The sequence below is a fragment of the Biomphalaria glabrata genome, chromosome 15 (genome assembly GCF_947242115.1).
Source record: "Biomphalaria glabrata chromosome 15, xgBioGlab47.1, whole genome shotgun sequence".
NCBI lineage: Eukaryota > Metazoa > Mollusca > Gastropoda > Planorbidae > Biomphalaria > Biomphalaria glabrata.
The window spans coordinates 24,531,194-24,554,656 of record NC_074725.1 but is presented as its reverse complement, the minus strand read 5'-3'; the positions used below and the strand labels follow the sequence as shown (position 1 = coordinate 24,554,656).

Sequence of the window (23,463 nt, the reverse complement as noted above, 5' to 3'; positions counted from 1 at the left end):
GACAATCTTCGTTTAAATATCAGTATAGTTCATTAATATTACATCTCTATCAAAAATTAAATATGTGAATATTGTAATAACAGTTAGGCTATATTGAGTTGTTCACATAAGAACTTTATTTTAAAGTTTATTAAGTTTATATGTTATTATAAGGCTTGTCTTCGAGTCCGAAGATTAGTGAGGAATGTTATTCCCATGGCTGTGCAGTCCCAGATGTGACCTACATATTTTGGCACATCCAGGGCAAGCATAACCACTGTCTGCAGGTGGTCCATTTAGTTTTTCTTTTCGCGTCTGCGTTTGTCCTCGGCAGCAGATTTTCTTTTGGTCTCAAATGTGTATCCCGCGGCCTTCGGGAGTGAACTCCAACTGACTCGTTCTGAGGCCGCATGTAACCAGGTGCTCTCTTCTATGTCAGCTAAGCAAAGTTGACTCCTAAGCTGGTCTTTGAAGCGTTTCCGTGGGGCGCCTCTTTTATGGCGGTCACCTTTTAGCTCAAAAAAAAAAAAAAAAAAAAGACTGTCTTTGGCATACGTTTGTCTCCCATACGGGATACGTGCCCTGCCCAGCGTAACTGACGGACCATAAGAAGTCCCTCTATACTATCCTTACCGGTAAAAATATAAAACGCCTTTATTGGTTCAATTGTACTAGCTGTTTGTAAGCGACAAACCAACGACCAACTAACGAGGAGAGGGGGCGTTGAAAAAAAAGTTTTATTTTCAGTTTAACTTATCTGAATATTAGTATAATTACATGTTTAAAAATTAAAATATATTAAGTAGGAGATGTCATTTTATCTTCTAATAAGACCTTGTCAACTGTAGACTGCTTTTTGCGAGGCGCGTATGCACAATATGGGTCAAAACATTTTGAAGAAAACATTTTAAAACATCTCCGCTATTGAGATTCTTCTGCATTTTTTGTCTCAGAATAGTCGAATTTCTTCCGTATATTGCAATTTATTATAGTGACGACTTATGTGTGAAAAAAAAATCCTCGATTGAGACGTCTTTACACGAAGAATATTTGTTTTTTTATTATGATGAATAGTGCGTTCTGAAAGAAAGCACATTGATATTAGCCTTTTAAAAAAATATCTCTTCTTACTAAGAGAAAAAAGTTAGAATACGCTTAATTAATTAGCGCAGAATCATGCCCAGAATTAAACCTGCCGCATCTTTAATTCTCCATTAAGAAATTTTTACAATGCTTAAAATGTATGCAGGCAACATTATTTTAAAAAAAGTATTGCCCATAGGCCTATTATATGTTGCAAAGTATTTGTTTTATGTAAAAATTAAACTTAAAGTGTTTTATCTGATAAATTGTATTAAACCTTATAACTTAATTTTGCTATTACATAATTTCATAACATCGAACCGAGCCGAACCCGAACTTTAGACCTGACCGAACCGAACCCGAACTATACTCGTCATCGAACCGAACCGAACTCGAACTTAAATCTGACCGAACCAAACTGAACCCAAACTTTAAAAGTTGGGTTCGATTCCCATCTCTAGATAGAACTTCTCTTCATAAAGATAGTTTTATACTTTAATACATAAACATACTATAGTCCATTCATTTCATATTTTAATGACATTAGCATTCAAATTTGTTTTTCCTTAAGCATTTTTCATACATTCATTCGCTATAGCTGCTAAGTCGTATTGACATACATTTTAATAGTTCCATTCATGATTCCGTACATCTAACAAAAAAGGTCAGGCATGCGCAGAGCAAAGCCTCCACGCACGCACAGAAAGAACTCTATGCAAGCCAATATTTAACTCTAGATTGATTAGTCTAGATCTAGGCTATCTGTATCTCAAGATCTACTTTATACTTTAACACATGAACATACAAAATAAAGTCTATTCATTTCATATTTTTAATCAAATATATGTAGGCCTACAAGCAAATGTTTTTATATGAAAAAATGGTTTTAAGTCGATTAGCTATTTTGATAGCTCCATTCATACTATTTTTACATTCACGCATTCGCTATACTTATAACATTATTATTTCGTTTAATTGTTTACAAAACACTCTCAGTGACTATATCGACAGTGATACGCAAATTAGGACCCGCGGGCTGCGTGTAACATATGGCTAGTATATATATTTATATTTATTTATATTTTTGTGTGCATACTCACAACCAACCATTTTTTATTGGGCAACTTCGTTTATAAGAAACATCTTCCTTAGATATGTGGTGTCAAAATGTATACAAGTTAACTAGTTGGTTTTTCTGAGATATGGTTCTAGATCTACAGTTATATAGAACTACTCAGTGCATTAGGATAACCAACTGATGGGAAAAAAATGAGCATTTCACAATCCTTCCTGTCCAAAAAGAAAATAACGTTGGGAGTCTAACAGATGTTAACCACCATTGTCCGCCGATGGTCAATAGAGATGTTCTATTTGACCTCTAGGTCTGTCAGTGGCAGTGGATTTTCTTTTGGCCTCAAATGTCTATCCTGCTGCCTTTGTAAGTGACCTCCGGCAGTCTCATTCCGAAGTCACCTGCAGCCAGGTGCTCTCTTCTATGTCAGTTAAAGCAAGTTGGCACCTAAGCTGGTCTTTAAAGCACTTCTGTTACGTCAACTACCTTTCAGCTCACCATAAAAGGACTGCTTTTGGCATACTTTAGTCCCCCATATGCGATACTTGCCCTGTCCAGTGTAGCTGTTGGACCAAAAGAAGTCCCTCTATACTGTCTATACTGGCGTGGAAGGACATCTCTTTTGTAGTGCTGTCTTTTGGATTATCTCTAAACCTCGTGAAAACAGATGTCAGCCAACCTACTCAGCCTCAGAAGTCACCGTAAATGGATACCCACTTAAGGGGTAGACCACTTCACCTATCTAGGAACCATTGTGTGAAATGAGGCATTGCTTTCAAGGGCTCGAGGATGAGTCAGAATCAATCCCTCTGCGTATCTACCAACCAGTGGTTCTCTTGATCCTTCTATATGGTTACTGTACAGAAAGTCTGAGAAAGCAACTAAAACCTTTTGAATGCTTTCACCATAGATGCTTCAAGTCACATAGAAATTTAGAAACCCAGTAAAAATCAGACTGTTTCGGATGCGCAGTAAAATTACATTAAACAAGGTTACAAAAGACAGTTTGTGTGGAAACACAAACTCAAAATCGGCCCCCGAATTAAAATGTTTTACATAATTCGGATAATCCTTCAGAGTTGAAGATAGTTTACTTCCTAGTCCAAACCTCCCGCAGGACGACGGGGGATGGGAGCAGGCAGGGTTTGAACCTTCGATCGTCGATAAATCCAAACGACAGTCCAGCGCGCAAACCGCACGACCAGTGGTCCACCCAGGTAGGCTTCAATATTTTCAGAAAGAAAATCCGAATGAAATTATATCAAAGACAAATGAGAGATAAGAATGGAGAAAGAAGGTTAACAGATCTTGTGTAGTGCCCCAACCGTCCCGCAGATCAAAGGATACGTGAAAGTGAATGTAAAGTTAGATGTGAACCTGGCCTAACTAGTTTGTGGTCTATAGGGCAGATGATGTAAAGTTCATCTGTTTTTGTGGCCTACGGTTAACGAGGGTGTCATGTAGCCAGCACAACGACCAACCGCCTATGCTTTTCCCCAACTAATGTCAGGTACCCATTAGAGCTGGGTAGACTCAGAAGTTGAAAATCCCAGTCTTCACCAGGATTCGAACCCGGGACCCTCGGTTCGAACTAAATAAGTTATTTGTTTTGAAAAGGCTCAATCTCATATTCGAATCCTCAAAAAAAAAAAAAAATTTCCGCTATATAGAAAAAATGTTCACGAAAATGATGTTTATAAGATTACTATTCGTCTTAAATTAGGTGTAACATATAATGCATACTAATTAGCTTTTTCTTATAAAAAAAACTGCTTGCATAATTAATTTTAAAAATTAGAATTTTCGCTTTCAGGAAAAAAAAAAAGTAGCAGTTGCATCAGAACTTTGAATGGTCTAAAATATTGTGAAGTCAGATTTTCAATATCTCTTCTAGTTTACGAGATCTAAACGGGACGGACGGACAGACGGACAGACATTTCGCACAAAACTAATAGCGTCTTTTCCCCTTTCGGGTGCCGCTAAAAAAACAACAACAAGAACTAAATATTATTAAAAATAAAATAAAAGCAAAAGATATTGCTATCTTTAAATGAAATCACATATATCAAAAATAGTCAAAGCCATTAGAGTTTCCCTTTAACAAACAAACAATCTATATTAACATTACATTTTCTTACATTTTCTTGCATTTTCATGATTTTGCAAAGTTGTTAATGACATTATCAGAGCTATTAGTTTTGACCAGCTCCTCTGTGCTTAGCAATGACAAAAAAAAAAAAAAAAGTGGAATTAGTACTTTTATAATTTACTATACTTTATGAACATTGGATAGTTTCATGGTTCTGTAAGAAGCTGCAGTATACAATTTTAAAAAATTAAAAGTATCAAGACCATCTCCCCAACTTGCTTATTTTTCTCTGTTAGCTGTGCCATTGTTAAGCATTCAACTACTTATTAGCTTATCTGCTTATAACACAGCCTTAAGCAGTTATTAGCTTGTCTACATATAACAGACTCTTAAGCATGTGATGCTTAAATTTTAAATTCATAAAGTACTTCTTTTTGGCTGCTTATATCATTTTATTTGTTATGGTCAGTAAAATATTTTCTAATTGTTAAAAGATTAAATCTAATTAATATGAAGCATATTGAGAGAACTTTAAAAATATTCTTTTGTATATCTTTGCAAATATTTTTACATAATTTTAAAGTACTTAAAATGTATACTCATATTTTGCTCTGTTCCCTGTGATGTTATCAAGTAGTAGTGCTTTGTCTTTCAATTGTTATTGTTAATAGTCTTTTGTGTTGAAACTATTGCAAACATATTTTAATGGTAAATCCAATTATGAAAAATAATTTCTATTATCTTTTAACTTTTCTTTGGACAATAATGAAATTGTGTAATATTGCACTAGTTGTTTATTTTTTTTACTCTGCTTGCATTCAGTTGTCTTGCTCTTTATTTTTAGTTTTTCTATTGATTATTCTTGAGTTGTGCATGACACCCTATAGAACCCCAGTACTAGCTGCTTGCTCCTCCCATTGTCTTACATCAGATATTGACAACCTTCCACCCACAGTCGGGACGGACACACCACAACAGCAAAACAAGAAAAAGCGTGGATGTGACTTTCAGGATGAGCACTATGAGCACAGAGAGGTGTTTCCTTCCAACAAAACAGCCTTGGCACCAAAACAAGATCAGTGTGTTCTCTGTGAGTGTTATGTAAGTCAACAACAACAGTTACTCTTGTATTTATTTAGGACATAACTCATATCTTAATTACATTAAACTTCATTACATCTAGATCCTAGTTATTTTTTAAAAATTTTTTGTATCCTGGACTGACTTTTACTAATAGGCTAGTAGGTCATTTTCTTTGTCTATTCTTTCAATCTGTTGTTTTGAATCAAATCATATCTTAATCTTATAAATTACAGATTCCATAGAAAACAATTTATCTTACCTATAATTATGTATTAATAATGTGCTTGTTAATCAGAGATTTGAACTTTGGTTTTCCTGGCTGATTCAGGCAACCTGTTCCATGCTCTAATTGTGTTTTTGTATTGGAAAGTTATGGTTAATGTTTTATGTATTATTAGGACTTTATTTTTTTAGTCTTCTGTTTTGAATGAATGAATAAATAAATATATAGATTTAGATTCACCTCAAACAAATCTGCATTTTTGTAATTTTGAAAACCAAAGGCAATAAGTGCTGAGATGTAGATTGCATCTCTTAATTTCTTCCATCTGATAGAGATGTCTTCTTTGCACTTGATTGAACTGTTCAGGAACTGTGGATGAAACTTTTCAGATCTATCCTTTGATTGATGCAGTTGTCAAGCTGGTGCCAGTATTTTGAGTGTGGGTGCCGCCAAGAGACTTTGCCAGAGAAGTATGTGTTTGCCATTGTCATTGATCTTGCCAACACCATTAGGTCCCAAACATTTTGGCCATGCATCATTTTCAGCACCAACCCGGGCATTAAAATCTCCATCAATATAGAGGTGCTCGGACTTTGTGATGTTTCTAATTACATCCTCCAAAGCTTGGAAGAACATGTCTTTGTCCTCTTCCAGTTCAGCAAGTGGTTGGTGAATAGGCACAAATAATATTTACTTTCCCTTGCGGGACACAAGTTTCATGTATGCTATCCTTTCATTGCCTATGGTGAACATTGTTTGACACGTCATTGATGAGTTCAGGATCAGTATTGAAGCCAGGACACATTGTCTGTATGTTCCAGCTTGCGAATCACATTAATGCTAAGGGTTTTCTTTTGATTGTACTGGCAGGTGCAGGTGAGCAGCTTGCTTTTTTATTTTGTCTTAGCACCAAGTACCCAGTGGTTTGGCAAGCTGTGGTGGGATAGCACTGAATTGTTCGAGAGCTGCTCAGCTTAAGGCAGGCAGTAGCTATCCAGTTAGGCTGAAAAACACCACCTACCGTCAAGAGTGGTTCCTGGCGTTCCATCTAATGCCAATCAGCTTATCAACCGTAACTACCACTCTCTGAGTTTTTTTCAGAAATATTACTGTCAGAGTTGGAGTGACCTCTTCATTGCTGGGGAAAAACCTGGATGGTAAATTTGCAAGTCCTGGGCTGCCTTCACGTTAACATTGGCCTCTCTTCCATACTGACTGGGTCCAAAGGGATGGAAAACCATTGCAATTAGGGGAGTTTGACAGAGAGCAGTAGTTTTACTCTCCCCCCCCCCCCCCCCCCCCCCCACAGGGCTCCAAAACGGATTTTCTTTTAGGGTTTACTTCCTTAGCCTTGGAACACACAAGGCAGTACTGTTTTGTGAGCAGCAGGGCATGTCCGCACACCAATGGGCCACGACTGGCTCACATCTTATCTTGGGGACAAACCTTCTCCGACATCCTTGCAGATTAGCCTGAGGCTTCACAGCCTCTGTTTCCATCTGTCACCATGAGGAGGTACTGCATAGGACTTGCTGTGAAGAGGCTATGTACTGGGCAAGAGAGACTTACAAATTGATCCCCTTTCACAGATGTTATTTGATGGCAAGAGAGACTTACAAATTGATCCCCTTTCACAGATTATAGCCACATTAGATGCTTCATACAGCCTTTGGACAGATTTCATTTATTAAACAGCTGCTTTTTCTTTAGAAACTGAAAGGACAATTCTGTTATTAATAGGGTATAATATTCTATCAAAATACAGAAAAAAGGTTGCTCATCATTTACTTTCACTTGATTCCTGTTTTATAAAAAATAAGTTGATTATCTGATTGGCTGTGAGGAAAACATTTTTATTATGCTGCCAGATTTGTTCTTTACTTTTGATGATATAAATTGTATTGCACATCAGCATATCTTATGTATGGATGGCAGCCGTGCGGGTGTAAGAGTGATTATTCTTTGTTATGATAGACTAAGACTAAGACTGCTTTATTGATCCTTATGGAAATTTGTTGTGATTACAAGGACTCTTTTCTCATATAAAGACAACACAACAGAAACATACACATAAATACAACAGACACTACATAGAAAGTTCATTCAGCGACTACACTCAGGCATCTTGGTCTTGTTCATGTTTCCTGATCGAGTGGCGTTGATAAAGTCCGACCGAGTGAGGTACGAACAAGCTTTTGTACCGCTCTATTCTTATTTTGATTGACAGTAGTCGCCCACTTAACGACGACCTGACATAGTTCAGATGGAGCGGATGGCCGTTGTCTTCCAAGATTTTTTCGATTTTCCTTAGACACTTTTGTTCAAAAAGTTCCTTTAAATGTGGTTATGTTGTAAGTGTAATTTTTGATGCCCTTTTTATGATGGTTTCTAGAGAGTGCAACAGGTTAGATGAAGCGATGCCTTGCCAACAAGTTATTCCGTATGTTAGCAGATTTTGTATAGTCGCGCCATAAATTGTATGCAGAACTGACATGTTTTAAAAAAAAGCATTGTGTTAATGGTAGCTAATAAAATTTCTTAGTGCATTTTGTTAATCTTTTATGATATTAGAAGTTAGAAAATGTTTGTAGTTTTGTGATTTTTCAATATTTATGAATTAAAGGGATAATTAAATGGTTCAAGTAAATCGATTTTTCAAATGAATTTTATATATATTTCCTTTTTCTGTGCTAATATATAGGCAATTCATGGGCTAGAAAGTCTGTTAGGAGGATCATTAAAATGCAGATTTGGTTTATTTGAAGTTTAAAAAATGAAAGGATGTTCTGGCCTGGGAAAAAAATCAACGGGGTGTAGCCAATGTGTAATTCTAATTTAATAAGGCTTGTCTTCGAGTCCGAAGGTAAGTGAGGAATGCAGTATTTCCTGTGGCTGTGCAGCCCCAGCTGTGACCTACATATTTTGCTCTCTTCTATGTTGGTTAAAGCAAGTTGGCCCATAAGCTGGTCTTTGAAGCGTTTCCAATAGCAGATATCATATAGAAGGGTTGAGAGAACCACCGCCTGGTAGACATTGATTTTTGTAGGCAGGCGGACAATTTATTCCGCCAAATTCTTGCCTGAAGGCATCCAAAAGCACTACTGGCCCTGGCCAGACAGTTATCAACTTCCCTTGAATGTGTTCAATCTTCAACGTCTACTATCCCATACAAAAACAAAGGAGATGTTCATAACAGAGCTTTTCTATGCTGATGATTGCGCCCTGCTGGCTCACAATGAACATGATCTCCAGAACGTGGTCAGCGAATTTGCATACGCTGCCACCTCTTTCGGTTTATCTATAAACCTTGGGAAAACAGAAGTCATGTTCTAGAAGTCACCCAATAAAACCTACTCAGCCCCAAGAATCACCATAAACGGACAGCCTCTTAACATGGTAGACCTATTCACATATCTGGGTAGTATAGTATCAAATGGCGCCTCACTTTCAATTCTAATTTATTGGCAAAGAACAAAATCAGGCATTTTACAGCATACTATTTAATGCCTGAAATAGTAAGTCATTCTATAGAATGACTAGAAAAGCTTCAAGCTAAGTATAAAATGTTGATTCAATTTGAAATATAGATTCTGGTTCTATGATTCAATTAATACTTTTTTTTAAAGTAACACAAATTTCTAGGAATAATATTTCTTTTCACCAGTAGTCTAATTAATTTAGTGTTGTTCTTTAAATTTTGGAGCATGTTTAATTAAAGCGCCAACTTGACTTAGCTAACATAGATGAAAGCACCTGGTTGCTTGCAGCCTCAGAACGAAATAGCTGGAGGTCACTCACAAAGGCCGTGGGTTACACATTTGAAACCATAAGGAAATCCGCTGCAGAGGACAAACGCAACCGGCAAAAAAAAAAACGAAATCCATCACCTGCGTACAATGGTTATGCTTGCCTTGGATATGGCAAAATATGTAGGTCACAGCTGGAGCTGCGCAGCCATGGGAAATACTGCATTCTTCACTAATCTTACGGACAAGCCTTATTATATATATAATTATATATATATAATAAATGAATGTTGTGTTCAGCATATGAATATCATATTCATATGCTGAACACAACATTCATTCTTTGACCTGAATATTTTGTACATTTACCTTAGATAATGTTAGTTGTGTTTCTTAAACACAGTAGACTCCTCCTAGATAATCTTCCCAATAACTGTTCACAAATCTGATAAGGCCTGAGCACATTGAGTAGTTTGTAATGACCTGGAGACGTGCTATTGATAATTGTTGATCTTCTCAGTATGTTAAAGTAACTGAAAACAATAAAATATTGACATCAATCCTTCTAGATAGGAATGTGAATATAATAATACAAAGAATTGGAGAAGAATGAGGCTTAATTATTTCACAGATTCTTGGTACTTTATAGGTTATTATTGCAGTCTTGCCACATCGTAGGAAAATTACTCATTGGACTCTATTAAAGAGATCACTGTAGTAATTTTGTGTCCCTTGAACAAATCTTGTAATGCCAGAAAATAACTATTCGCTATGATTGATAATAAGAACACTAAACCTATAAATACATACATTTTGAAGATAGGGCTCTGTATTTTTTGTCTTTTAGAATGGTGATGTAATATGTCACATTAAGAAATGTGTCAAAACTCCAGGATGTAAGCATTTGATTGAAGCTGATGATGACTGCTGTCTCCAGTGCGCAAGTATGTATCTATTTTGTTTTGTTTTCCATGTTTTTTTGGTTTTCCTTCATAATTATAGATTATTAATCCCTAGTCCTAGTCCAAACCTCTTGCAGGAAGGCGGGCAGTGTTTGATCTCCGGATCATAGCAATGAAAGTCAAAGGTGCATACCATACAACCAGGCAGCCATTCTTCCTCAGTTCTAGTCCTTGGTATCTACACATTTTTATGTTTGCTGGGACTCTAAATTTTGTTGCATGTGCCTTTCTTTGGCAATGGCTTTTCTTTAGGTCTTAAATGTTTGTCCCATGACCTTTGTAGAGTTCTTACAGAAGTAATTCGCTGCCAGCCTCTATACCAGTGAGGGCAAACTGACCTCTTGAGTTGCTGTTTAAAGCACAAAAAGATCATGTTTTGTACACAGTCTTTCCCCATCTAGATAGGTGTCTTGCCCAGTGCAGTTGTGGAACAATAAATAGTGCCTCTACACTGTCCACACTGCAGAAAATAGATTTTGTTTTGTAGTTTTACCAGCATATGCCCATTATGGAGAGCAGGCGTTTTTGATGGAAACATTCAAGGAGCCTCAGATGCTTCTTATAGATGTTACGTGTGCAACATAGTGTCAATGTGGAATGGTATGAACACATGTTGAAAGATCAAGATAGAGGAGTATCCAAAAATGGAGTAATGTAAATGAGCTTATTAATGACATATTATTTGTTGAACCAAGTTCTTGTAATCCTAATTGATGGGTCTGTTTGGTGTTTGATTAAGAGTCTCGTAACAGACGTAACAATAGAGCACCCAGTTCTCAGGGCCAAACAAAAAGGTTGCAAAACCATTGCTTATATTTTGCAGCACAAAACCTTTTTCCATAGATACCCTCTTCCCCAATAGGAAAGATTGGACTTTATCACACTGAGCATGCTATAGATTGAAAAATGCACCATACTTCATAATTCATTTAATTCTCATTTAATTGTGTCTTTAAATACACCTCAAGCCCAGTTAGTCCTGTAGATACAAGAAGAACTACACATTTACACTTTTTTACACTCTTGACAGACTTATTCTACATTCAGCTCTAATTGAACTGGTGTCCATCCACACCTAAAGAGGATATGGTATCCACTAAGCTTTATTTGTGCCTAGCATCAATGGGAGAAAGTGAAGACTGGTTATTAGGATAGCTTGGTATCCTTAGTATGCCTATAGGCTGAAACTGTAAACTCTTGAACACACATTTGTAACATAATAATATATATTACTTACAATTGACATTTTATTTTCTATCAAAATTTCATACATAAAGTAAATGAAAACATTTTCTTTTCTTTCAGTGGTTGATGTGGAGAAACCAAAAGCAAAAGCAGGTAAATTGCAATAAAGTTTAGCTGAACATGTATTGTGTTTATTGCATCAAAGGAAAATGTTCCTTAACACTGTGCCTGTACTCATGAAATGAATGTATACTGCAAGCATCTGGTTTACAAATAACAAAATAACAGCTCAAATTTTATGACATTTTGTTTACTGTGAAAATTTCATTATTATTTGCAATAACTACTGCTGTTGTTATCGATTTGTGCACTGGAGATAAATATGTCCTAAATAGTTTATGTTAACATTTTAAACATGAGTTGGAAGTGTTACTATACTTCAAAATTGTTTGAACCTCTCTACTACAGATTGTGTAACTAACACTGGTATTCAGGAGAATGGTACAACATGGAAACCTATCATAGTATCTTATGGGGAGATGAAGTGTGTAGAATGCTTATGTTTGGTATGTACTGCACATTTAAGATACAATATTAGTTTCTTTATTATTACAAAGAAAAATAACAAAAGAATAAATATATATATATATTCATTTAATCTTTGTACTGACAATATTTTTTTTTGTATCTATGTATCCATTTCTGCTGTCCATTTAAATCACAATGTATTGAAAAATAATGTTAATACTTTCTGTTTCTGGGTATACCTCAATTATTTAACAACTAAGTGGGACAAAATAGTAACTAGTTAATAATAAGGCTTGTCTTCAAGTCTGAAGATTAATGAGGAGAGCAGTATTTTATGTGGTTATGTAGCCCCATCAACGACCTACATATTTTGCCACATCCAGCACAGATAAAGCTGTTGTCTGCCAGTGGTCAATTTAGGCTTTCTTTTTTGCTGTCTATCCTTGGCAGGATTTTCTTTTGGTCTCAAATGTTTTTTCAGCGGCTTTTGTTAGAAATCTCTAGCTGTCTCGTTTGGAAGCCACCTGCTGCTATGTTTATTATGTCAGTTAAAGAAAATTTGTACCTAAGGTCTTAAAAGCATTTCTGGGGGGGGGGGGGGCACCTCTGTTACACTAACCACCTTTCAGCTCACCTAAAAAAGTTGCCTTTAGCATATAGTCATTTTCCATATGGGATACATGCCCTGTCCAGTGTAGATGTCAGACTATAAGCAGTTCCTCTAAATTGTCCATACCAGTATTGGCAAGAATATCACTGTTTGTAATGCGGTCTTGCCATTGTATATCCATGATGGAACACAGACATCTTTGGTGAAAGCGTTCAAAAAGTCTTAGTTGCTTACTGTATATTGTACACATGTCTAAGATCCCTAGAAGGGATGAGAGAACCACTGCTCGGTAGACAGTGGTTCTTGTAGGCAGGGGGTTTGATTTATTCTGCCACACTGGCCTTATCCAGACAGTTATCAACTTCCCTTAAAAGTGATTTATTCAATACTGTACTTCCTATATATGTTAAGTGGTCCACCCCTTGTAAATTCACTGTGATCTTTGGGGCTCAATAAATTTTATTGGCTGACTTCTGAAGAATGACTTAGTTTTTCCAAGGTTTATTGTTAAACCAAAAGAAGCGGCAGCGTATGCTAATTCGTTGACTGCAAGCTGGAGCTGATGTTCTGTGTGAGCAAGTAGGATACTGTCATCGGCATTCAAAAGCACTGTTATGACCATTTTCTTTGTTTTGGTATTGGACAGTAGGCTTTGAAAATTGAACACTTTTGCTGTCTGAGCAGAACCTGGTGTAGATGCCTTCATGCAGTCGCTGCCTCATGTGACCCAGCATTATGCCAAAGAAGATAGCAAATAGAGTAGAGCAAGTACACAGTCTTGCTTTACACCATTGTCAATGGTAAAGTGATGTGATAAGTCATATTTTTAACAAATATGTAGCAGTAATGACATGACTAGGATTGGTTTCACCCATTGCTTTCATGGTGTCTCACCTCCATCCACAATTTGATCTGAAAACATTTCTCATCAAAGATATTTTGTTTATTCTTTACTTTTCACAACTAATGTCAGATACTCATTAAAGACTCAAAAGCATCCTAAAAATCCCTAAATTTAAAGATCTCAGACTTCCACTAGATTTGAACCCAACACCCCTTGGTTTGAGACCCAAGCACAGCCCCACACAATTATAATACAATGAGCTAATTACCTATATTGATTGATTGTTGCACAATTGTAAAATGAGTGACTGCTTCTTCTCTTCTTGAATATAGTGAGGTTGATCTTGTGACATTTTCTTCTTGTTTCTAATTTGTTTTGTATTAAACTACAATGCTGGAATTTGAGACAAAAAGTTTAAGCCTCTCTAGATTGCTTTTACACCATGTCAATGGTTTCTTGCATAGTATCTAACTTTACAGAATTAATGGGATTAATTAATGACATTAATGGCACAAGAGACTTTGATAATATTTAAATGTCTGAAAACTGTTTTCATTTGATGACACTGACTATCAGTTGCCTTTCTGGTAGAATTTAGCAATGAACCTGATAATGGCTCAAGTGATAATTTCTTTTCCTTTTCCACTTGGTCTCTTGTAGGTATAGGCATTGATATAAGAACTAATTGTTGCCCCTAATTTTTGCATCAATATTTTTTTTGACCAACTGCTCTTCTCCCTCCCTTCCTAGTAACACTATCAATGGATTAGTTAAAATACTGGGGAAAATACAAAGTAAGGTGAACTGGCATCAAATGTCAACACTGTTACACAATTGGATTGCTACCTTTACAATTGTTTTGATGACAACAGTTCTTTTCATCAAAGCAAAGCTCATATCCATGCTGTTGATACATAGCTGAGTGTACTGATTAATGTTCTGTTGGTGATAATTAGTATAGTGTCATGGATTTTGACATTTGAGAAAATCTCAACCAAAATTTAATAATGTATGTAATATATATGTATTAAATGAACATAAGCATGCTCAAGTATCTAGCTACTGTCACATATTTTTGTCTTCTTCTTTTTTTTTTTTAAGGAAAAAATTGTTTGTTTTTAGAAAAGTGCAATTTGGCACTTGGGCATCACCTCCTGAACCCTAACATTTGAAAAATATAAACCTTCAAAACTGACCATCAAAACAGAAATCATGTAGACATTTCTTCTTAGTATTTAGGGAGTGGTACATCAACTAGTATCTTGTTATTGTCCAATGTTGTGAAACTCTATGATGCTAACCTATCTTAGGATTTCTTTGGAGTAGATGATTGCAGATTGTGTTTGAGTCACAAAATGAAAATAAATCTTCATGTTGAATCTTCTTTCAGAATGGAAATGTGAGTTGCTGGAGACTGAAATGTCCAGAGAATTCTAATCTTGAATGTGATGACCCGTTACCTGATCAAGATGGCTGCTGTCGAGAGTGTCCAATGGACAAAAAAAAGAAAAGAAAAAAGAAAGAGAATTCCAAGGCCAATTGCAAACATTTTGCTCTATCTGGATCTAAAACAAATTGTTTGAGTAAGATTGTATTGTTGCAATATTTAGAAACAGATGAAATATTAAAACAATTCTTTTTGACACATTTTATGCTTGATTTAAAACAAATTTTGGTTGGATAGTAAGTTAGCTTAGTATTAAGTATTCTAGTAAATTTAATTGCAATTTTTTTTTTTCTTCTAGGATTTGATTTGGAAGTATTCAGGTTCTTTACATTTAATTGTCTCCAATTTTAATGCACTTGTCATGCTTAAAACAAAAAAATGTTTAAAATTGACAATTTTTAAGTGAAAATTTAAAGGCACACTTCCAGTACCAATCAGTATTAAATATTGACCAATTCACTGTATTTATTTTTTCATCCTTGATCTTGTGAAAAAAGTGGCAAGTTTTTTATTTTGGGGAAATATATATTCCTTTGGCAGTTTTGTTTTTGTTGGAAGCCCAGGGTTTGAGTCTTGATATGTTTTTATATCATATGTAAAGATTTCCCCTGACCATCTCTTCCTTAACTTCAGCCATAACAGTTGCCACTTTGTATCATCAGTTATCAGACTTTATGAAGGATGGAGTTAGTGGAGTCAACTATCTTAACCACCAGTCAGAGCTTCATCCCTTATACAGTGTATAACTTTTCAAAAAAATGAACTCCAACTATACATAACTTTCTGATCTCATATTTTTCTGCTGCTAGTTTTCTATTGAATTATAAATCACACATTTGATATTGTCAATATTTAGAAATCTAAATGGAAGATAATATAGTTACTAATATTGGATAGTAAGTAAAGAAAAGCATTAGTGATGTGTAAACTCATTTTTTTTAAATTAATTTTATTGTTTGTTAGACATAGGCCCCAAAAGAGGTAACAAGAAGTCTGCTGAAGGAGACTCTGTGCTACTCAAGCCAAGTCATGTGAATGATGTGATCAACAAATTATGTTTACCAAAGTCAGCAGAGAAATTAGTGTACTATTCGAAAGGAAACACTTTTATTTCTCTCACTTTGGATGATTACAAAAACAACACTATCTATCAAACATACTGGGAACTTAAAAATAGTTAGTAGGCCTACTGTGATTTTATTTTGTAACATATTAGTCTAATAATGTAGGTACTCTTTGATTTTAAATCTTTTATTTTTAAACTTTCACTCATTAAAACATAAAAATCTAGGTCTTGAGAGTGAATGAAGAATATAAATACAAAAGAGATCTCCCTAGAACAACTGACTTTGGAATACATGTACATATTTCATGATTGTTGGAATGCCTCTGAGTTATTGATAAGACTATGGTTATAAATATAATATATCCATATAATATATTGAATTTTATCTAGAATAAAATTTGATAGACTGAGATTACATTTCTTTGTTGTTTTTTTTCAATTTAGATCGCATACAGACAACAGAGAATCACATCATCACAACACCAGATGAGTTTAGAAAAAGTACCCCACTGACAGACATTTTAGGAGGAATAGACAGTAGTATGTATTTTAGTATATCATTTTAATCCATTTTGACTTCAATTTGCAATGCATACTTTTGGGAACATAAAAATATATCAATAAAATGATAGGTAGATTTTTTTGATGCTCCCCCACAAAAATATGTTTACCTGTTCCCTTCATTCTTCTCTGTTGCCCATATTTGCTGTCCTTTGCTTCATGCATTCTTGCTTTTTTTGCTTTTCTTTTTAACTGTAACTTTACAAGTCTTTGTGGCATAGCCCATGGTTGAAATTGAAATTCATATTTATTTTAACAGCTGTCATGACATCACCTCAGAGAGAAATGTCCTTGAGGAGCCCAATGAAATTTCAATCTAGTTAAATATTTCTTCAGTAAGAAAAAAAAATATGTTTCCACAGATGGGCAATACATTAAAATTTTTTTTTTTACATTTTTCTAAAGTTGTAAAACCAAACAGGGACAGAAGAAGAACTAGCTGACTCTGTGATGTGCATAGACAACACTTCCACAGCATATGGTATGCAAATAAATGCCAAAAAGAACTCAAATTATGACCAATAGCCAACAGGGCTTTAAAAAGGGGCATCAGCATTGGAAGTGAAAAGCTAACAAGTGCCAGTAGTTTTAAATACCTCAGAGCTATTGTCTCAGATGAGAGAATGAAACCCGAACTACTGGCCTAAATTGCACTGTCCACAGCAGCATTGGCCAAACTCAAAACACTCCCTGGTCATGGCCACATTCTTGCTTGTGAGTCTTGGACGCTGACTGCAGAGCTAGAGAGAATGATCCTAGCAATGAAATTGAGATGCTACAAAAAGATCCTAGGTATCACAAACAAAGAGGTTAGAGACAGAGTTATTACAGTGATTGGACCTAACTATTGTAAAAAACAGAAACTAAAACTCTATAGCCAAATTACAAGGTCTAAGGAGCTCGCAAAGACCTTCCTTCAGAGAACAGTACCAGGAAAAAGAAGCGGCAGACAGAGAAAGGGATGAGAAGACATAAAAGAATGGATGGGCTTGCCATTGAAAGATGTTCTATTCAAGGCAAAGACAGAGAGTAGTGGAGAAAGACTAATCTTGTATGGTGCCCCAACGGTCCAACAGACTAAGGGATAGGTGTGGTGAGGTGAAAGTCATTAAAAAAGCATTTACAACCTCTATGTTAAATATTTCAGAGGAATAAAAAAGCATACCTGATGTGAACTCAAATTTGGGACAAGGTTTGAAAGAAGCCTTTTTTTTCTCTAAAAGCCCTGTAAATTTTAATTATTCAAACTAGCGTCTCTTTGTTCCATATTAGGGGCTTGAACAGATGCTATATTATATGAGAAAAGATATTTGATAGACTGTTTGGACACAAGCAGTGTCAGCTATGGTAATCAACATGGTCCTTAAGACAAACAAGCATGGTGAATGAATAAACATGGTCCTTAACCACTAATATGCTTTATAAATGAATCAACATGATCCTTAACACACTTACACGCTTTGTGAATGTCAAGTGTCATAACAGATTTGAAAAAATCAGAAATCCCCGCTTAATAAATATTAGCAATGAAGACAATTGGTTTCTATGCTAAGTTGCTGCAGAAACTGGTCAAATCTCAGAACAAGCATTAATGTTAATAATGATATTTACAATTAGATCTACTTCTGTGAGTGAATGAACATTTTTTCATTTATAAAAGGGTCAAAACCTGCCTAATCTAATTGCATCACATATGAACTTCTTGATTCAATCCTACAACTTGGAGAATTTCCAATGCAGCTAGACATTCAGAAGTTGGTTTTAGGACTTATTTACTTTCAGGAAAACCAAACATCCAACTAATTACTATTGAAATAATATTGGATACTACTGATTTCTATTTGAATTCTATTTTGGCATTGAAGCGTCCAACTACAAGGAATTTATTTGTCCTTTTGCCTGATAAAGATTGGGCATAAATGTGTTTGACAATGCAATTAGCCTTTACTGTACAAATAGGAAACTTTAAAAAGTTCACAATAATATTGTCAATAATTTGCACTCATGAAATGTTAAGTACCAATGAAAGAACACAGTTAAATCTGTAAATTATAGTTAAAAAAAATAATTTTGCAAATCTGTTCATTTAAAATCTAGTATACAAAATTAACAGTTAAAAAAATATTTAATATATTTGTAAATATGTTAGTCGCTTAACATTTAAATTTTTTTTTATAATTTCAGAAACAGAGAAAGCTTTTTGGAAGAAACTGAACAAACGCCAAAGAAGATGCAAGAAAAAATGTCGCAGAAAACTGTTAGAAACATCCATCATTAAATTAAAAGTGACAAAAATTGACTTCTCTAAAAAGAAATGTAGCTTGTAGTAGGAGAAATTGGGTAGAGGAGTTTCTAGATGCAATCATCAGAAGACATTTTGATGTGATATATCACGCTCAGCATTCATAGCCCAAGGTTGTGACACATATATTCAACAACAAAACAATTATTATGGATCTTTTTGGTTGAATTGCGATATTTTGTTTTCTGTCTTATTGATTACATGTGTTGGTGTCATTATGAGCCAAAGCTACATTAAACAAGAAGGTTGAACATGGAAATTATTCTATACCTTCTGTACTTCTAACTAAACAAATACCATTGTTGAAAAAGCTATAACAGATTAGTTTAACTACAACAAATGATGTGCATTGTAATGTATTATTCTTAGCATTGTATTGAATAAAAACTAATTTGATGTCAGAATAAAGGTCACATGATCACTACAGGTCAAAAGATGACCAACCAGACTACAAATCACAAAGTGTTGAGTTTATGTAGTTAAACAAAATTTCTAATGTGAAATTGTGAATTCATCCAGAAACAAAAACTGCAACAGGCACTGACTGACAAACTGATGTAGAAAACATTCAATATACTTTTTTTTTTGTCATACAAATGCTACCAATCAATGGAAGGGAGGAAATTCTGATACCCACTCTCTTTCTGAAAGAAAAATCCTCATTTATTAAGTGCAAAGAATTGATTTGGTAGGTGCCAGATATCTGTATTATCTTGTATGCGCTGTAGTAATGCTTACATACAATATTATTTTACCTACCTTATGTGTTTAATGTGAATTTAAAAAAAAAAGACTTTTTGGAAGTGGCATGAGCAAATTGATGTGTTTCACATATAAACACCTGATGAGGATCACACATATTACACACAAGACAATGATGGAAAAATGTCCATTATATGAAAGACAAATGAAAAAATACCCACTTTGCTCAAGATAGTGATGGGGAAAATGTCCATTACACACAAGGCAGGGATGGAAAAAATGTGCATTATACACAAGACTGATGAGAAAAAATGTCCATTATACACATGACATTGATATGAAAATGTTCATTATGCATTATGATGGGAAAGTCCTTTACATGCAAGACATAGCGATGGAAAAGTCTTCATCACAAAAATGTAATGGAAAAAATTTTCATTACAGACAAGACATAGTGATGTATTCTCAGAACAATTAATGACTTATGAAATTAATTAATGAAACACTTTCAATGAATTTTTTTGATTGTATTATGGTTCAAATGAATTATTCATGTTCTCTAATTATGGTGTCAGCATGTTACTTACATCCAATGGGTCTTAACAGTCATTCAATTATTTTATGTAGATTGCAATGAAACAAAAAATTCTAATGTCAAATAGAATTAGTATGTAGACCTTAGTGTAGACTTTTCCTTTGCAGGAAATTTATTCTCAGTCATTTAAAAAAACAAACTTTAAACATTTTGTATGCATAAATTTGACATTGTTTTGATGCCTTATTGTTTTAAAAATGATTGTGAGCTTTTGCCACTAAGAAATTTTGTTGAATAAATGTTATTCATTGGTTGAGATCTAAATTGCTTTATAAGTCACTAGTCATTTCATGTGAGTCTTGACTAAATGTTCTTTCTGCACTTAGTACGTTTTGATTGGAAGTTTCTTTTTGTTGTATCAACTTTCTGCTCCAGAAAAGAAATTAAATTATTTTATGCCAATTAAACATTTTTTTAAGAAATTATATTACATTACACCTAGGGAGGAATGATTAGAATATTTACCAAAAAGACAAGAAAATGAGTGGCTGTAAAATTAGCCACAAAGTTGTTCACATTGTAGGTAGAGACATGAAGCCAGGATAAAGTGCTTGCTAGCAATGATGGAAGAAATGTGTCTTGAAAAGAAGAAAGCTATTGAAGCTGTCAACCTTTCTCATGACAATTAAAAGGTGAGTGAAAGATATTGGTAAATATCTTCATTCAAAACTAACAGACAATCCACAGATTTCGAAATGTTTTGTTTTATTGCCTCAGTAGACTCATGGGCGCCCGCAGGATTTTTTCCAGGGGGGTGCAAGTTGCCATCTACGGTTCAAAATAGTAGCTTCCATTTTCTTGATAGGTAGAATATTAAAGAAAGGAACTGGTTCCCTCCCCCCTTCCATATGCGATAATTAGTGATTTGTAAATATTTGCTTCAAATTAAATAAGATATTAAACATTTGAACAAACTATTTACTATACGCGTTGTTAAGCTTATCCGTTCGGCCCATACCTCCCTACGGTCAATCTAACAAAAATTGTTAACAATGAATTACAATTAACATCCGCCAAACAAATCATCTCAAAATTGTGACTGGGTTCTTATTTCTCACACAAAAAGGTAAAAATGAAACTTGCGGAAAATAGAAAGTCATCTTGATGACACCAACAGCATTACGTACATCTGAAACGTCATTCGGGTTATTGATGACAAGGTTAAATCTGTGAGACGCATACGGACAAATGCAGCTTTAGGATATTTTTCACGAATCCTTGCCTGAACACAGCTCTGAAAGCTAGCCATCACGGGGCAGCCATCGTAGTCTTGGCCGAGTAGTTTGTTAATGTCTAGACTGTGCTTAATGTATTCGCTGACAATGACGTTAGACACAGACAGTGTGTTTCTCTGAACGACAGGAACAAAACCAGTCAAGTCTCAAATACAATCGCCATCAACAAACCGATAAGTGTCTGAGCTTTCTGCAGTTTCATCACCAAAATACCCAGCAAATGCAGTCAATTCATGCTGCTGCTGCTCGTATTCTTTGGTTTCTTGCTGCTGCCAGAGCTCCGTTAATTCAAATCAACGTTTTGACTTGGACGATGGCATGTGATGGTATATTTTTCCACACGCCAGCTCTGCAAGGGCATATTTAACAACGGAGTCAACAAAAAAGCTAGCTGTGGCATTCATACTCTCCCGCCTTGACCACTTCAACGCCGTGCTAGCGGGTATATCCGATGACAAAATAGCCAAGCTGCAGCGAATTCAGAACAACGCCGCACGAATAGTCCATCGGAAAACAAGACTAGATTCTGCTTTTGTTCTCTTGCGCACACTCCATTGGCTTCCTGTGAAAGCAAGATTTTACTACAAATTGTCCACTTTTTGTCATCAGTGCATCTACAATAAAGAAATGCCAGTGTACCTCAGTGAACTGATCACTCTATATGTCCCTTAGAAAACACTGCGCTCCATGGACTCAACGCTTCTGGTGATGCCACGTTTTTCCATCAAAAGTTACTGTTTGGAGGCTTTTTTCAGTAAACGGACCAAAGGTGGGGAACTCACTCCCCATTGATCTCAGACAGACAACATGCTATACTACATTCAAGAAGAACATTAAGACATATCTGTTCAAAACTTCTTTAGATTAGTTTGTCATTTTAGCTATCATTTTTATATTTGTAACGTTATCACAGCGCCTTGAGCATACATCGTGTTTGTTAACAGGGCTCTATAGATTAAACTATTATTATTATTATTATTAAGAGCTTTCTTATATACTCTGCAATCGTAAACTGGTGGACGTGTTTAACCTATTTTATCGAGCACTAAAACTGAGCTCAACTCCGCAAGGCGTGAATACATTTACAGTTTTACATATATGACTGCTTTCTTCATTCTTGTTCAAAGAAACTTTCACATTTATCATATCGAAAGAAAGTTAGCAAGGATTTTTTCTCCAAAGCAAAAAAAATATATATTTATCCTTTTCTAGGCCTTCACTAAATACAATAATAAGTATAATTATGTGCAAGTGAAAACAAACAGAATAGTTCACACTTTTTATAGTACAAAATATTGCAAGCCTATAATAAAGCGTAGGCCTACATGGTCAGCCATCAACACCTGATTAGCTTATTCTAGTTTATTGCAATAATAGTTCATCCTTACCTCTACTTAAGTGGAAGAAATTAATTCTGTAAAAATTGGCTAAAATTTAGCTACTAGAATCTAGAGGGGTGCACGTACATAGTCGGCCATCTGTTCCCGATAAGCCTATCGACCCTGGCAGCGCCAGAGAATGACTACTCGTTCATTTCTAACATAATAATAATAATCTTTATTATCCGTAAGGAAATTTGTCATACAATTTGTGCATTACACCAAACAAAAAACATTATAACTATAAGAAACCAAAGTGTACATTCACACCAGACTCACTCATAATTTACATGTGACAAAGTTTATACCAGATTGTTCTTATTTAATGATTTGATTGCCAGGGGGAACAAAAGAGTGTTTGTGTCTGTTTGTCTTTGCTATCGGTGTCTTGTATCTCTTTTGTGATGGTAAAATCACAAAATCCTGACACAAAGGGTGATTCTTTATTTCGAGGATCTTGATAGCTTTTTTTATAGATGTTTGTCTCAAACAACTGCCCAAATGGGGTTTGTTTTTTTGCCAATGATTTTGCCAGCAGCATTGAGGATTCACATTAACTTATCTTTATGATTGTACTACAGTGGAAGTATTACTTGCTCAGTGGCTACTAAGAAGTTAATTGATTTAATGATGCAAAAAATTGTCTAGAATTTTGCTACTCAGAATCCAGGGGGGTGCACTGTGGGCGCCCATGCTGATACTGCTCAATAGTCGCGGTACAAACAGCAGTTAGAAGCTATGAGGAGCAAGCGTGAGACAACCACTGGCGAAG

The 23,463-nt window shown here is 35.2% G+C and overlaps 1 protein-coding gene across 4 annotated transcripts in view; it reads left to right on the top strand.

Annotated features, from left to right (window-relative positions):
• Positions 1 to 20,335, top strand: part of LOC106079153 (chordin-like) — a 68,128-nt gene extending 47,793 nt beyond the window's left edge. For 3 of the 4 annotated variants that reach the window (XM_013240292.2, XM_056012529.1, XM_056012530.1), the window contains 8 exons: positions 5,155 to 5,324; positions 10,123 to 10,219; positions 11,543 to 11,575; positions 11,891 to 11,988; positions 14,795 to 14,987; positions 15,815 to 16,027; positions 16,362 to 16,457; positions 18,663 to 20,335. In XM_013240292.2, the coding sequence (XP_013095746.1) occupies positions 5,155 to 5,324; positions 10,123 to 10,219; positions 11,543 to 11,575; positions 11,891 to 11,988; positions 14,795 to 14,987; positions 15,815 to 16,027; positions 16,362 to 16,457; positions 18,663 to 18,805 (1,043 nt within the window). In that variant the 3' untranslated portion in view covers positions 18,806 to 20,335. The remainder of the gene's footprint in view (positions 1 to 5,154; positions 5,325 to 10,122; positions 10,220 to 11,542; positions 11,576 to 11,890; positions 11,989 to 14,794; positions 14,988 to 15,814; positions 16,028 to 16,361; positions 16,458 to 18,662) is intronic. The other variant, XM_013240293.2, reaches the window with a different exon arrangement.
• The last annotated feature ends 3,128 nt before the right edge of the window (positions 20,336 to 23,463 follow it).